Source organism: Nymphalis io, chromosome 23, assembly GCF_905147045.1.
Source record: "Nymphalis io chromosome 23, ilAglIoxx1.1, whole genome shotgun sequence".
Classification (NCBI taxonomy): Eukaryota; Metazoa; Arthropoda; class Insecta; order Lepidoptera; family Nymphalidae; genus Nymphalis; species Nymphalis io.
Window position 1 is genome coordinate 9,470,678 of NC_065910.1, and position 17,313 is coordinate 9,487,990.

General features: G+C 33.6%; 1 protein-coding gene across 1 annotated transcript in view; it reads left to right on the forward strand.

The window, feature by feature from the left end:
* The window catches only part of LOC126777490 (S phase cyclin A-associated protein in the endoplasmic reticulum), a 74,760-nt gene that overhangs the window by 24,082 nt on the left and 33,365 nt on the right, over positions 1–17,313 (forward strand). Inside the window, exon 16 of the mRNA XM_050500498.1 lies at positions 4,051–4,232. Coding sequence (XP_050356455.1) covers positions 4,051–4,232 — 182 coding nt within the window. The remainder of the gene's footprint in view (positions 1–4,050; positions 4,233–17,313) is intronic.

Genomic DNA, 17,313 nt, shown 5'->3' on the forward strand with positions numbered 1-17,313 from the left:
CACGTCTGTTTGTCCCGAGTCTGGGTGTAATTATCTATATAAGTATGTATTTACAAAAGAAAAATAGTATATGTAGTATATCAGTTGTCTGGTTTAAATAGTACAAGCTCTGTACAAGCTTAATTTGGGATCAGATGGCCGTGTGTGAAAAATGTCCTCGGATATTATTATTATTATTATTATATTTTATGTAAATTAGTATGTTACATTTTAAATGAAATATTTTGCTTCTGTCTCATACGCACTAAGTTCTAACGCGTTCATATTTGAGCTTGATGTTAAAATTGTAACTAGTTTTTTTTTTTTAATTATGATAAATGGTATAAAAAATATGAAATTTAAATACATAACGTGTATACAAGTGAGATTTAAGGCTATATATAATGAATTAATTAAGTTTGAAAATTAATTAATTTGACGATGTTTGAGATATTCTTAAATATCTTCCATATCCATCTTCCTATATGTATTAACATATACTTTTAAAGAAATCATTAACGTTGCACTAAATATCATTTAATATATATATATATATTGATAACTGCAGTCAGATAAATTTTGCAGTACGATGACTGATGAGTGAGAGGTACCCAGACGAGCGTGCACAGCCTACCTTACCGACATTTGTTATTTATTTATCAGGTGACGGTGCACTACTACAAACGCAAAAACGTCTAGAAGCCCATTCGACTATACATGATTAATACATTTACTGGTGGTATAGCTTTGTGCAAGCTCGTCTGGGTAGGTACCACCCACTCATCAGATATTCTACCGCAAAACAGCAGTACTTGTTTTTGTTGTGTTCCGGTTTGAAGGGTGAGTGAGCCAGTATAATACAGGCACAAGGGACATAAAATCTTAGCTCCCAAGGTTGGTGGCGCATTTTTGATGTAAGCGATGGTTGACATTACTTACAATGCCAATGTATATGGGCGTTTGGTGACTACTTGCCATCAGGTAGCCCATATGCTCGTCCGCCTTCCTATTCTATAAAAAAATAATAATAAATGTTAATTATAAATGTTATTTCTTTTTAAATTCAAGTACGACATACCAAATTTTCGATTTCATATTTGTAATAAAGAATCATATTTGATTGGTCGTATTCTTAATTGTTAATTATAAGGTTTCATTTACATTTAATTTACGCTCATCTGATCAAGATCTGACGCTATCGCTATCGCTTGGAAATCTTTAACATCAAAATAAATGTATATGCATTTGGTATTTTTTTTATATAATCGTTATATGTTGCGTTAAATGTCTAATTTTATATGTTAATCTTCTCTCTTTGATTTCGTTAAATGCGAATCGATTCGTGGTATACGTTAATGTTCATCTAATTTTTGAATAAAATCATAAATTTTAGTAGTCGTTAGCATTTGAGGGTTTTTATACAAATTTAAATTAAGCTTAAAACTTAATACGTAAAGTAGTTAAGTATAAATTAAAGTAACAACGCTGGATAAACGTCTCCTCCCTTAAAGATAAGTTAAAAATATTTTTCTCTCAACCCTGTTTTCTACTAGCTGGATAGATACAGGGCAGAGTTTCACCGCACACTTGTAAGTTTTAACACGTTTAATTTTAACACATTTAACACATACAACCACTTCAATATATGTGTACACTATGATATCCTAAAAAAATAATATTTTTTTTCTTTTATAAAAACATTTAAGTAAAATATAAATCGTTGTAAAGGAAATAACGAAACGGTTTGAGAGCCACACTGCAGAATTTGGGCTATTAGATTTGGTTAAATGAACAGTATTTTTTTTTCCTATTATATATATTTCATTTTATAAAGTTCATACGACTAACTTTTTTGTTGATTTAGCTGCTTCTTAATATCTTATAAGGTCGCCGATTCAGAGTTTATAATGAAATGCAAAGAAAAACAAATAAAGTCCTGTACCTGATCTCTCTTCGGTCGGAGTCAGATTATAAATGTGAGTTAATAGTGCCCCTGTGCACAAATTCTTGTATACTATAATATCTTCTGCGAAGTGGACGAGTCTTTGAGATGGCTGAAATTAGGTCAGGTACACTTTCATAAAACCCGTGTATTTTATATTTCTTAAACCGAACAAATTATTATTTTTTTGCTTGTAATGAATTCCCCTGTACAATTGTAAGTGGAGATATAATTGTAAATACTTAATTATTTAAAAAAAATAAATCTTTTTCATCAGTTCGCTTATCACAAATTTTGGATAATACTTAATTGACGTTTTACTTAAATTGGTAAATATCTTATCTCGATGCTTATCTTACCTAAATAGATTACTGATACATTAATAAAAATGCATTCATATTTTATAATTAAAGTTAAATATCAAAGTCGATAAATTCACAAAAAAAAAGTCCTGCTATTCAAATTCAAATTTTGGTCTCGATTTCGAAATACTTTATTTCAATCTCGCTAATTAAAAAGGACTTATTAAAATGTACAACCGCTGGCCGCCTTGTTAATTGTCGTTATCATTGACGCCATCTTTGATTTTTTGCACGTTTTTCGCGCGATGCGGTAAATCTAGTTGTTTACGAGGTCCGCGATGGAACATCTCGACGATAAGATCGCCGTACGCGCCAAATTTGTTAGTTTAGAGATAAGTTTTTCTTTTTTTCTTTTCGAACAACGGTGTCTATATATTATGTTACTGGAATACGCTTCAAGTTTTTCGAAAATTCATATAAATTTAACACATATAACTGCCTATGTATTGCAATTAATGTCACACTTTGTACATTCGATGATGCGAAATTTGTATTTTTATACGCGTGATTAAGAAACGAGAGTTAGTGTTATATCGACTATTGATTGTTATTAATTTGAAGTAAATATTCGTTTTTATGTTACGAAACTTACATTAAATACTGTATTTAAGAATATTAAGATTGTATTTTAAGAAACGTCAAATTAATACAGAATAGTCGAAGAGTCGAGTAACTGTCGCGTAGTGAACGCTCCCGATCCCTAATGCCCCGCGTTGATACAGCACATACCTACGTAACCTCGCCTAATGGTCGGCGTGCGTTGCATTTTTACGTTCGTGAACTTTTCTATATTCTCCGTCTAATATATACTCACGACCTCGTGTCTACTTCGTTCTGTTATGAGGCCCCGAGATTAAGGATTTATTATATAAAAAAAGAAGTTCCTTCACACTTTAAACTTGATGGTAGGTCGACTACAACAGTCGAGTTCGTCTGTGTAGGTACCACCTACTCATCGCATATTTCACATTGTACCATGCAGCAATATGTAATATTGTCGTGTTTCGGTTTGAAGGCTGAGTGAGACAATAAAACTACAAGCTCAAAGGACATAACATCTTAGTTACCAAGGTTGGTGGCGCATCGGCGATGTAAGGGATGAAAATAAATTAATATATAAAATCTCCGTAAAAGGGAAGGGCTGCGGATCTAGGTTGGAACTGAACTGCTCGATATAGTGGCCTGGTTTTGTAGGAGATAGAATAGTAATAAGATATAAGGAAAAATGAGACGAGCTAGTCATGTAGCTGTCCTTGTTATGGTGACAGTAAACCATTGGTTTGATGATTGGTGGACAGTATAACATTGGTTCACTCTTTCAAATCTTAATAACTTCTATCAATGTTTCTGTGGGTTGAAAAATTTCCGCACAACACGGACCCATCTCGTAGTCTGCGGTGAAGGATAACATTTTTAAGAAACCGGTAGTGCTATTCTTTAATAACTCACTTCATTACTCACCCGTAAAGTGTTGACAGCCGACTTATGATGGTGATATACGATTTTGATGTTTGTCTTCTTGAAATGTTTTAATGATTACGGTCAATATTGCGTAAAACTTTCTGACATTTGACGACCGTTTTCTGCGGCGAATTTCGAGTATGTTCATACGGAATAACCTGAGTGGACGAAACTCAGCAGCTTGGGTGTCTAACCCGCGTTTAAACATCTTGATAATATGAGCTCCAAATCTTCTCTTATTGAGAAACGGAAATATCTGCCTGACTACGAGATACTGTCTGTATTAATATGTAATTATTTCTGTAGGACAAAAATCTCCAATACGATCAGAAGGAGATGGAACTAGCGAAACAGCTGGCCGACTGTCTGTCCGTCGCCCTGGACTCCGTGCTGTGCGCTAGCCGCATCCACGAGGAACAAGGGAACAAGCCCAAGGAGGAAGTGGATGTCCTCGTCTTCTTGAGGAACAGAGCGCATCAGATTATCAGGTCAGTCAAATTTTTGGATTGTTTAATATTAGAATTTTAGACACGAAATTGTTACTAATTACGGTTGTAAAATCATTTTGTTATATAATATATAAGTCATATAATTATATAAAAAACAGTTATTATACTTGTTCGTAGTACGAGTGTGATAGTTAAATATAATTTATTTTCGATTTTCTTACATTCATGTACTATCAGTCATTGATAAGTAAATGTACATAATAATAATAATATTGTGCTCCAGACCGATTTCGGCCACGGCGGCCAATCTCAAGAGAGATTAGCCAACTGCGCAGGAGATATTATAGTGCACAAGTGTGTGCGTAAACACAGGTGCACTCTCCATTCCCTAACTCTCATAATCCGATGGGACGGCTATCTGACACGACCGGAAAGAGTTCAGGCGCAGGACCAACGGCTTTATGTGCTTTCCGAGGCACGGGAGTGGACACACTTCCAACTTCCAGACTCCGAGCTGCTACTCAGAGTTTTCTGACAGAAAAACTCAATAACTTTATGGGCTCGACCTGGGAATTGAACCCAGGATCTCCGCGTCTGTGTCCTTACATCAAGCGACTAGACCAACGAGGCAATCAAAATATACATAAAGCCTTATTCTAAAGATGGTAGATGTAAATAAACCTTAGCTTATTACATTCCAACCGATCGCTAATATCTCAGATATCTTATGCGCTACAGTTTTTGATTAATATATCGTTACTTATATACAACACTATTCCACTCAATTAATTATATCCACTTTAATTTCTTTTTTAATTTAACTTCCAAAGTTCCGATAATAACTCTGTCGACATTCAAAACGCATTTTTTTCGAGAATTCATGATCAATGTCGTGAATGAGATATCGCGTCGATTAAATGTCAGTTTTTTATTTTTCTTTACTTCTCTTGCGGTTCAAATAGTCTATATATGTATATAATTAGCTGTCTTCTTTGTAGTGTCAATTTTTGACGTCATTTCCGCTCCACTCTTCCAACGTAACGAAGCTATATAAACAATATATAATAAAAAAAGGCTCAGACATAAATGTATTAAAAAAATATGAAAATAAATTATTGAAACTTCTAAATATTATAGTCATTCTTGACAATTACATGAATTTCTCTCAAAGAAATATTGTAAAAAAAGATAGTGTTTTAGAGGTTTTTTTATAGAATAGGAAGGCGGACGAACATATGGGCCACCTGATGGTATGTGGCATTGGTATTGTAAGAAATATTAACCATCGCTTACATCTCCAATGCGCCACCAACTTCCAGAACCTTGAACCAACCTTGGGAACTAGGATGTTATGTCCCTTGTGCTTGTAATTACACTGGCTCACTCACACTTCAAACCGGAACACAACAATATCAAGGTTACAATATGATTTCTTTTGGATTGTAAAAAAAAGCTTTTGTTCATAAAAATATCAAAATAAATTTTAATGAACGCTGCTGTACATAAGACAAAGAGAGAAAAATTAGATTTTTACTATTTTATAAGTATTTTTTATTACAAAGCATACCTGTACGATTTAGCGTTTTTAAGTAGAAAATTTGCCATATGGACAAAAGATAAATAAAACACAGTTTACAAGGAACAATGTTGCTTATGATCTTTACTAATATAAAAAATGCGAAAATAACTGTTATGCTTTCACGGCTGAACCACTAAATCGGTTTTGATGAAATTTGGTATGAAGCATGCTCGAAGAAACTGAGGAAGGATAATGGCTAGTTTTTTATAACAACCCCCTCCACCAACACGAACACTAGTTTTAAATATATTTTAGTATTATAAAATGCGAATTTATTAGTTTCGCGTAAAAACTACTAATCCCAATTATATTATTATCTTTTACAAGGCAAGCTTGAGCCCCATGAAAGATGCTACTAATTTTTATACCTAACGCCTGCCCCCCCCCAATACGTGGTTGAAGCCGTAGACGAAAACTAGTAATAAAAACGAATTTTTAAATTAACTTTCTCTATGATCCTCCAGTGAACAGCAAGTGATTGAAATTTCTAATACTTTGAACGATGCATCACTCTATATAATATTCTTTATGGATTAAAATGTTTTTTAAGTGACCTTTTTATGCGAAAAGCGATATTAATTCGTAATCCCAAGACGCTTGTTGCTGGTCTATACCCGAAAAGCACGGAAAGCTTGTGAAACGTTTTTGATATTATTTTTCACAATATCGTTGCTAATATGTTATTTATGTCATTGTTATTAAGGATCAATTTCGTGTGTTCCGCTCGGCAATGTACATCGGGTTAGTCATAATCTAATTTGTCTAATGCACTAGCACTCACCGCCCTCCGTTATTTGGGGGGTGAGAGGCGAGTAAAAAATGTTTAGGGAGGATTTTTCTCAATACATTTACGAATTTTCTACGCTTGTGTGGCGAAGTTACGATTTTGGATATTCGATGTAGATTTTCGAATGAAACAAGATAACCAAAAAGTCTATTCATTATGTATCTATATATTACAAATTCAAGATTTTTTTATCATTGTTTATGTCACAATTTGTGATTATAATTCATCTCGTGCTTGACGGTGTAGGAAAACATCATGAGGAAACCTGCATATGTGTGTAATTTTTACTGAAATTCTGCCACATGTGTATTCCACAAACCCGCATTGGAGCAGCGTGGTGGAATAAGCTCGAAACCTTCTCAAAAAAGAGAGAGGAGGCCTTAGTCCAGCAGTGGGACATTCACAGGCTGTTATTGTATATATTTATTTTGTGTTTTCTGGTAAACGCGATCTTGTTTGTATGTTTGTTTCTATTTACCATTTATCAGAAAAAATATTAATTTGGTTTAATTTTCGGGGTTTATGTTTTATTATATTATATTTAATATATAGTTTTCGTAATGGAAAGTTAACGCTTAAAATAAACATTAATGTCGTCCTTTACAATGTTCTATGGCCCATTACTCCAAGGCGTTGTAGTGTTCTGTTACTTTTTAGCTATTAGTGAGCAAATGTAATTACAAGCGATAACATACTTTGTTCTAACGGATTAAGAATTAAGTTTGGCTAAAACCTTTTACTGTATAAGTTGTTTTTTCTTTTGTGTACAGCTGTGATTAATGTTGGAAAAATAAAAATATATATATTTTTTTTAATATCAAACAAAAACGATGTCAATACAAATATTATGGTATTCTAACGCCCCATCGAACACAACAAAAGTCCCATTTAATCACTATAAACAATGGCTGTTGTGCTTTCGTATCGACGAACAATTCGTCCGTACGTGAAAAGTTTAGTATTGTTGACGTGTCTTTGTTAAATATATTGAGACATATTTAAAAGTATATTTTGATTTATATGTCTTATATGATATATATTATAGCATTTTCTTTTTTATATTTCGTTTAACTTTTGAGATCAAGTTGTTAATTATTTTATTTTATTTAACCCAAGTTATTAATTGCATAGTTATTATTAGATGTTATATTTAATAAAGTACACTTTTTAAAAATTTCAAATTGTAAAAAAAAGTTTCGTCTCGTTCAAAAATGCGATACGAGGCGACGTCGCATCGCAGAAATATGCGAGTACGCTCGTTGGTTCTTCTTCTTCTTTGTTCAAACCCTCTTCACAGTTCAGCTGGGGTCGGGTCTCCTTGTACATCTGCGTCAGAGAGCTCTGTTCTGGGTTGTCTGTGTACTCAGATTCTCTTTCTGGGCCTCTTTGTATGTTTGACCACCAGGTTGCGGGCGGTCGCCCTCTTCCCCGCGGTCGGTCCGGGATATTTAAGGCTTTCTTGATAGGATCATCGTTACGTCTCAGCATATGGCCGTACCAGCGCAGTCGACATTCCTTCAATTTTTTCAATTTAGAATTTAGAGTACGCTCGTTGGTTATGTAAATATATTACTATTTACCTGAAACAAGGCAGCGAGTGAGTTCCCTTGCCGCGCGAAGTCATATCGCAGCAATTCGCGTCGCACTTCACTATGTTGCGAATTCGCATCGTGCCGATTCGCAGTTTGTTTGTTAAAACTAGCGATACTTTATATATATGCGTTGTAGCGGCAACTCAAAAATATATGAAAAATATTATAAAACGTACAAATATATAATTTGTCTTTATAAAAAAATACTTAAACAACGCTATAAAATCTAATAATAAATAGTAAAAGTTAAATTTTAAGTATAAGTTTTTCGCACACTATGCCCGATTAGTGATCCTGGCTAAAAAACATATAAACGTTTCTCTTCACAGAGGTTGCACTACAAGGGATAGGGCCCCCTTCGCATACTATATGTTGTACTTGCTGTTATATGCTACTTAATGTTTGTAAAGTGTGTGCAATAAAGGATTAATAAAATAAATAAGTATATATCCAACTCTGAATTAACACAAGTACGTTGGGCAAGACAAAATCAAGATATATTCAATTAAATTAATAAGATTAATCTTAAGAAATCGGGTCCCGGAGTGTAGATTCTACCGAGAATCGACGAGAAATTCAATCGTTATCATTTTTATTTTTCATAATTGAAATCAATTTATTATAATTATTTATAATTAAAAAGTTTTAGATATGACTGATATGTTATAATCTTATCGTTATTCCATAATATTATACTTAATTAAGACAAGAAATTATTGAAAGTGGTCAATTTATTCGCGTTTCACTTGAACAGTGAGCATGTGTGTGACAGCGCCATAACTTTGTGTACATATGGGCACTCTTTCCTTATTGTTCGCTCCGTGCGCCACAGACTAATAATTACGGTATTTTATAACCAGTTTCCGAGTCATTTATTTCGTATAGTAAACTAATATAATTTTTTTAGGCATTAATTTATAGTTTTTTTATAGTATATAATAGTTTTTTTTTATAGTATTACATATATACGTTTACACTACTAAAGTTTCATTTTATATTTAAAAACTTTATAACCGAAAGAGCAAAGTCGAATTATAATGTATCTATTTTATTGACTATTTTTTAATGTTTTTGTTTTTAACTGCTAATTCGCTATTGTCTGTCTGTTAAAAATATATATTAAATTTTTCAATAGCATAATAAATATTGCAAAAGTTACACATTGATCTATCTCTTTCTTTCATAAGTAATTTTACATTCGTAAGAAGATCATCAATTGTTTGTCATCAATCGTCACCTGATGGTAAGTTGTCACCAGCGCCCATAGACATTGGCATTGTAAGAAATGTTAATCATCGCTTACGTCGCCAATGCGCCACCAACCTTGGGAACTAAGATGTGCCTGTAATTACACTAGCTCACTACACAGTACTGCTATTTTGCTGTAGAATATCTGATGAGTTGTTGGTACCTACCCAGATAAGCTTGCACAAAGCCCTACCACCAGTCAGCCCTAATTGACAGGGCATTTTGTAAACTTTATACAATTCAAATCGGCCAACTGTAATCGATACTCTGTTAGTTTCCCAGAATGATGTATCAATGTACGCGAGATTACAAGTGATTATCGTTTAAATCTGATACAGTTAGTTTGATCGAACATGGGGTCGGCTTAAGTGTAATATTAGGGTTAATTTGATAATATAAATGTTTTTTTTTTTTTTTATAGAATAGGAAGGCGGACGAGCATATGGGCCACCTGATGGTAAGTGGTCACCAACGCTCTTAGACATTGGCATTGTAAGAAATGTCAACCATCGCTTACATATCCAATGCGCCACCAACCTTGGGAACTAAGATTTTATGTCCCTTGTGCCTGTAATTACACTGGCTCACTCACCCTTCAAACCGGAACACAACAATATCAAGTATTGCTGTTTTGCGGTAGAATATCTGATGAGTGGGTGGTACCTACCCAGACGAGCTTGCACAAAGCCCTACCACCAGTAAATGTCCCATGATTATTTCGTTTAAATTTATATAGAGTAATCTGCCCGCTTCCTTTAATTTAAGATAAGGTGATGTTGGCTCGATTTTAAATTTAGAGTAATATTGATCTGTTTCAGTGGTCTCCAGTGGAATTTAAAACTCATGTTATTTTTTTTTTTCAATAAATAAGGCTAATACTGTTATATAAATGATAGAAGATCTTGGGGTTAGTATTCGTTGATGTTCATACAGGATATGTAAATATAATTGTATATGTTTATTGCGAAAAGATATAAGCTCGAAACTTTCTCATAAAGAGGAGAGGAGGCCTTTAGCCCAGCAGTGGGACATTCACAGGCTGTTACGGTTACGGTTTGTTTATTGCATGTATATTTTTTTGATTTATGACTAAGAGTAAGTAATGAGTTTCTTGCCGGTTCTTCTAAATGGGATTCAAATTTCGAATCGGCGGTGGTGGCTATACTTATATTAAAATTCAAATTGTAAAATGACGATTCAAAAGTGGGGAGTTCTATAAAAAAAGCCTATGTCCTGCCTTTGGATTCAAACTTGGTTCATACCAAATTTCATCAAAATCGGTTTAGTGGTTCAGGCGTGATATATATAATATTAGTATAGATCATGTTGTATGACTCCTTGTCCAAACGTGTGTACATACCTTAAAATGATTTGTACGTTCAAGGTTTTATTGTTATTTTCTTGGTATTAAAAATATCCGGTGACAATTAGCAGCTTTTAGTGTTTTAATCGACGATCATTAAATAAAATGTCAATAAACGTTTGAAAGGACAACGTTTTTGCAGTGTACTTAAATTGTAAACGATCTCATCTCATGCGTTTTTTTTTTAAATTTCGATTATTGTAATTTGCTTAGAATAAAGAATTCCTTCTTTAAATATGTTTCGTGCTATGTATGTTTTGTTTATTGCACATGAAAACTTATATGCCCATCCCGACTTACATTGAATGAAAACAAAACAAAAAAAAATTTTAGCGCTCACTAAGGCGCTGCACAAACGGGGACGTTTTTGTATCGTGTCGCATACAAGCTACCTTTAAATATTTTACTTTCATACAATCCTAGGCCTAGTGGTTAGAACGCGTGAATCTTAATCGATGATTGTGGGTTCAAGCCTGGGCAAGCACCGCTGAATTTTCATGTGCTTAATTTGTGATTATAATTCATCTCGTGCTTGACGGTGAAGGAAAACATCGTGAGGAAACCTGCATGTGTCTAATTTCATTGAAATTCTGCCACATGTGTATTCTACCAACCCGCATTGTAGCAGCGTGGTGGAATAAGCTCCAAACCTTCTCCCCAAAAAGAGAGAGGAGGCCTTAGCCCAGCAGTGGGACATTAACAGGCTGTTACTGATTTACTAATATCTATATGTATCCCTTATTTATCAATATTATTGTATGTACGTGTCAATAAATTTAGTTCAAGATATATTTCTTCATTGAATTAATAATCGAGTTTCGAATTCGTTCGTTAAATCGGGGGTGCTAATTGAATAGATAATGTGAAGTTATTTATTATTCTCTAAAATGTAAATTTGTTTTTGGATTATATTTATTTATTAAGTACCATCAGCAGTCTCTATGCTTCCATGTAATAGTAAAAACATATTCGGAATTAACATAAAATGCGCTACTCTTCTACCACCACATCTGACCACATCTACGTCAGTTCTTAGTAGAGTCGGGTTGCCTGAATTATTAAAAAAAACGTTATGTCAGAAGAGCGGGTTCTTCTACTCCTTGTACAAAATGTAAAACAATGGAATTACATGGAGCAAAAAAAGTAAAATAGAAAGCCATGAAATATAACATACTTAGAACAATGGACTGTGTATTTGTGTGTGTGTTTGTTAAATGTAACTTAAAGATACGGCTTAAGTTGTAATGTTTTCTATGTTGATCCATCTGTCTAATAACATTATTTAAAAAAAAAATCGAATTTTGTAATGATGCATTGTAAGCAAAATAATCGATTTTATATTTGACGAGCCGGTTGGCGTGGTTGGTATCTAGATACTTGCCTTTCACGCCGAAGGTTGTGGGTTCGATTCCCACCCAGGACAGACATTTGTGTGCATGAACATGTCTGTTTGTCCTGAGTCTGGGTGTAATTATCTATAAAAGTATGTATTTACAAAAGAAAAGTAGTATATGTAGTATATCAGTTGTCTGGTTTTCATAGCACGAGCTCTGTACAAGCTTAATTTGGGATCAGATGGCCGTGTGTGAAAAATGACCCAGGATATTATATTATTATTATTATATTCGAGTACACATAAATCGTATAACCAATCATATCATCGCAATTAAAGGCGTAAAAGGGTACAAGGATGTATCGAGAGCACTCGATTGCGGACAATGGAATCGAGAGGAGGAATCGAATTAAACACTCGATTCGATCACCTCTCCGACTCGATAATGCTATTACGCTCTTATCGTGAAGGTGATTCTATTTCTGAACATTGAAAATTGTTCATTTTTAAAGTGTAGGCGTAATAGCTTTGAAATTATTTTGCAATTTAAAACTTTATTTCGTTCCAAGTTTATGCTAAAGATCAAAAATATACAGGTCGAAATAGTTAAGCTGCTGTACAAATCTTAGCCGCGTGAGGTGGTGGCAGATATGTTTAAGCACAGGTAGTGGCAATTACACTACCAGACTAGGACTTTGTGCAAGTCTGGGTAGGCACCACCTGCTCATCACAAATTCTACAGTGATACTTAGTATTGTTGCGTTTCAGTTTAATGGGTGACTGAGTCAGTATAACTACAGGCTGAATTCACTCAAGTTACTTTGTTCCCAAGATTGGTGGCGCATTGTTTGTAAGCCATGATAATGTTTTTTACAGTGCCAATATATTTTAGCGGTGATCACCACTGACCATCGGAGTATATAATATCATTAAAATACTTCCAAATAATTAGTTTTTCTGTCTTCAGAAATAAAGCAACTGATTTCTGAACACCACGATTTATACCACATCGAAAGTGTTAACCACAGTTAATACTGACAGTTTCAATGCTTACAGTTTGGTATTGACCGCTTACCAAAATGCTTACAAAATTACTTTTTCTTACACAATTTCTGTTTATTTTCTCATTTAAAAAAATTGTCAAACATTTGTCCGACAAAGCCAACAATATAATCAGGGTAAGAACACCTATTCCCGACCCCGCTTTCGTTTGAATATCAAAAAGCCAATGAGCCGCTTTATAATTAGACAGCATGTCGTCGGAACACGCCACGCCTACCAATTGCTAAATTAAAATGTTGAGCTTTTAATACGAGCTTGGTTCCGTCCTGTGGAGATGGAGCGATCGATGAGTTGGAGTTACAATTGCAGCGTTTTAATAATAGTGTGATATGCTTCATAATAAACGCTCGTTCGATTTTGTTCGTTTTAAAACAATATTTATCTTTTAAACAAAATTGCAAAAAGTCCTTATTTAAATAGTAGTTTATACTTTGATTTCCAAGAAGTCAATTGATTGTAATGTACTTAACAATTGTAATGTATTCCACCAACCCGCATTGGAGCAGCGTGGTGGAATAAGGTCCAAACCTTCTCTTCAAAAAAAAGAAAAGAGCCCTTAGCCCAGCAGTGGGATATTCACAGGCTGTTACTGTTCAATTGAATGTATTAATATTTAATAAAGTAATTTAAATTTATTTGAAAACATATCATGAGTTAATAAAATTTTTCCTAATTCTTTCATTTCATTTTTTGCTAAAAATTAAATGAAACAAAATATATAGAACAGTTTTTTCGTTATTTCAACAGTTAATGTAATTTTAATAACATCATATGCTTTAAGTCGCTAGCACTCTCTCCAAGTCTTTTTTGGGCAGCAATTATAACGAGGACATTTTTAATTTATTAAAACTCTGACGGTTCGATGATTATTTGATATACCAATATTTGTTTTTTATTAGCGCTAGCTTCTCACATTCGGTTTGATGGGGAGACAAATTATTTGAATTTCGTTCTCATTTTACGTTTTGTTTATCTATTATTGTTATATAAACATTTATGATTCATTTTAACAAAGGCTTTTATTGTTTGTTTGTATTTAATGATAGCAGCGTTCATTTATAGTTGAAAATAATGATAAAACTTCGACTTTTATTATTGCCAATGTCGTTATTATTTGTATGTATTCAACTTGTAGTTAAAAAAATATTTTTGTACATTAATATCGGTATGTACATATTTATTTTTATGTTTTTGTAATTAATATATTTGTAAAAGTACACTTACAATATATATACAAAGCATTTACAAATTAACTTATAAAATATTACTAATGTATCTAACGTGCGTGACAATTACAAGTGTACTTCCAGTTTCATAAATTGAAAGTAATAAAAAATTATTATGAATCAATCTAAAAAAATGTTAAAATTAAATTATAAACTAACGTTATTGTTATAATAACATCATTAAAACAATTACAAATATCAAAATCATAATTTAAATTAGTAAAAATATTAATTAAAATGAAAGAAAATAAAGTAATCGTCTTTTATAATAATTAAATAATTTCTTTCTAAAGATTGCGGGGAGAGTTTTGATGATAGAGACTCAGATATTAAAAGAAACTGTTTATTTGAACAATTTATTTTTTATCGTATAAAGATGTTCTTGTTTTCTTTTTTTTATATAAATATATTATACTATCATGGAAACTTACTTTTATAAAATATTGGTGTAAAATATAGAAACTTATATAAATTACATATACAATAATATATGTACACATGCGATTTTATTACATTTGAATAAAATTCGAGCTATTAAACTCAATGCCCAACCAAAACAACATAATTCAATCCATCGAAGAAACAATATTTATTCAATAGAGGCAGGGACGGACGACGGGGGTGACCCATTCAATTTGTGTTTTGTCAATGATTCGAGCTCTATTTAATGGCAGGTGACGTTTGCCCGGAACTTCACCCCACTTTTCACTTATACAAGAGTATTATTTTACCTTTGTTTGTTGAAATATTTTATCGTGTTTTGTGTCTTCATTTGCTTGAAGCTCTGCTCTGCTTAATGTTACGTTGTCGTAGTTTTGTAGTACTTAAAATAATCGTAGGGTTAACGTTCAAATCGCATTTTACATTTGGTTTGGAATCGATAAGTTTCGTACTAGTAGTGAAGTGTATGCCACTGTTGAAGAATTTCCTCTTATAACCTGGGTTACTCGTAGTTTTGTAGTACTTCAAATAATCGAAGGGTTAACGTCCAAATCGCATTTTACATTTGGTTTGGAATCGACAAGCTCTGTACCATCAGTAGTGAAGTGTATAGAACTGTTGAATAATTTCCTCTTTTGAATTTGAATCGAGGCGTGAAGAGGCATCTTCCGGGCCGGCAAGGGGGACACGTAGTGCAGATCATTCTTCCCGACTGTATTGCCGTCGTTGCGTTTGAACTCTACTACCATTTACCACCAGGCGGAGTAGTCATTTGCCTTGTCTTGTATAATTCATCTCGTACTTTACGGCGAAGGAAAACATCGTGAGAAAACCACATGACACATGCAGTGTCTAATTTCACTGAAAATCTGCCACATGTGTATTCCACCAACCCGCATTGGAGCAGCGTGGTGGAATAACCTCCGAACCTTCTCCTCAAAAAGGGAGAGGAGGCCTTAGCACTTAGGAGCCAGCAGTGGGACACTCACAGGCTGTTACGATACGATATTACGATAATGTGTTACTGTAACAATGTCTTCCGGCGGTCTTGTACATCTTTGCGTCACCCATTTGCTTGATTGTCTTAGCTTAAATATCCCACAACTAGTTAAATCATCTCGTACTAAATGGTGACGGAGCACATCGTAAGGAAACCTGCATCCGCTGAATGGAAATCTTCCATAACACGCATTGGCAGCATGGTGGAGTAACTTTTAAATCTTTTCGAAATGGGGAAGAGGTCTTCGCCCAGCTGTGGGAGATTGCAGGCTGCGTATACGGCTACTTTGTATTTGCTTAGTATTGTTTTAGTCTGCATCACAAAAAACGCTTTAGTATAATAGATTAAATGTTTTATTGTAGATAAAAAAAAAATAACAAATTGGCTTGTTCGAATAATTTGGCATTGTACGCCAAAAGATGCACTATTTATTTAATTCATCCAATAATATAATTCACGTGGGGTAAGATGCAATCGAGCAAGTGCAATTAACGCGAATTTCGACGCCATATTTTTTATTCCTATATTTTGATTTAATTTCACAGTCAACGCGCGCATATGGCGACTTGTGCGCAGTGAAGTGACGGAATTAGGTATTTACTAATAGGGTGTGTTAAATGTGCAATTTTTTTTGTTAGAAAGTTGTAGAAACTACCCCTGTTCGTAATTAATGCGTAGATTGTTTTATTGCAAATTAGAGAAAAGGGTAAACAAATGAAATCTATGATAATAAATTCGATGTAGAAGGATTACATTCATATATTTATGTTGAAAGTAAAAACTACTAGAGTTTCGGAAAATGAAATACTCTGACTTGAGAGGAAAGAAAATCTGTGTTTTTGTCAGTTTTTGTAAAAGTTTTCAATTTTCAATATGATATGACAAACATTTTGGTCTCTTATGTTTATGTCTTGTCTTATTTTACTGGTGGTAGAGCTTTGTGCAAGCTCGTCTAGGTAGGTACCACCAACTTATCAGATATTCTACCGCAAAACAGCAGTACTTGATAAGTGAGCCAGTTGGTGGCCCATTGGTGATGTAAGCGATGGTTAACATTTCTTACAATGCCAATGTCTATGGGCGTTGGTGACCACTTACTATCAGGTGGCCCATATGCTCGTCCGCCTTCCTATTCTATAAAAAAAAACCTGTTGTACAAGCTTCCGCTCGCGGCTACCCCCGCATGGGAGGGGGGCAAATGTAGCCTATGTTAAGTCAGGGTATAAGCTATCTCTATTCGTCATCCAAACCGTTCAGTTTTGCGTGTAGGTAATAAATAATCCTCACTAACTTTAGCGTTTATAATATTAGTTTAGTAGGATGATTGTAATCTATAATTGAAATATAATTTCAAGGCATATTCAGTCACCTTTTTAAGGTCATTTCACAGGAGCATATTAAATGTAAAGCTACCACCGGATATTTTTTTTTTTTTTTTTTTTTTTTTTTTTTTTTTTTTTTTTTTTTTTTTTTTTTTTTTTTTTTTTTT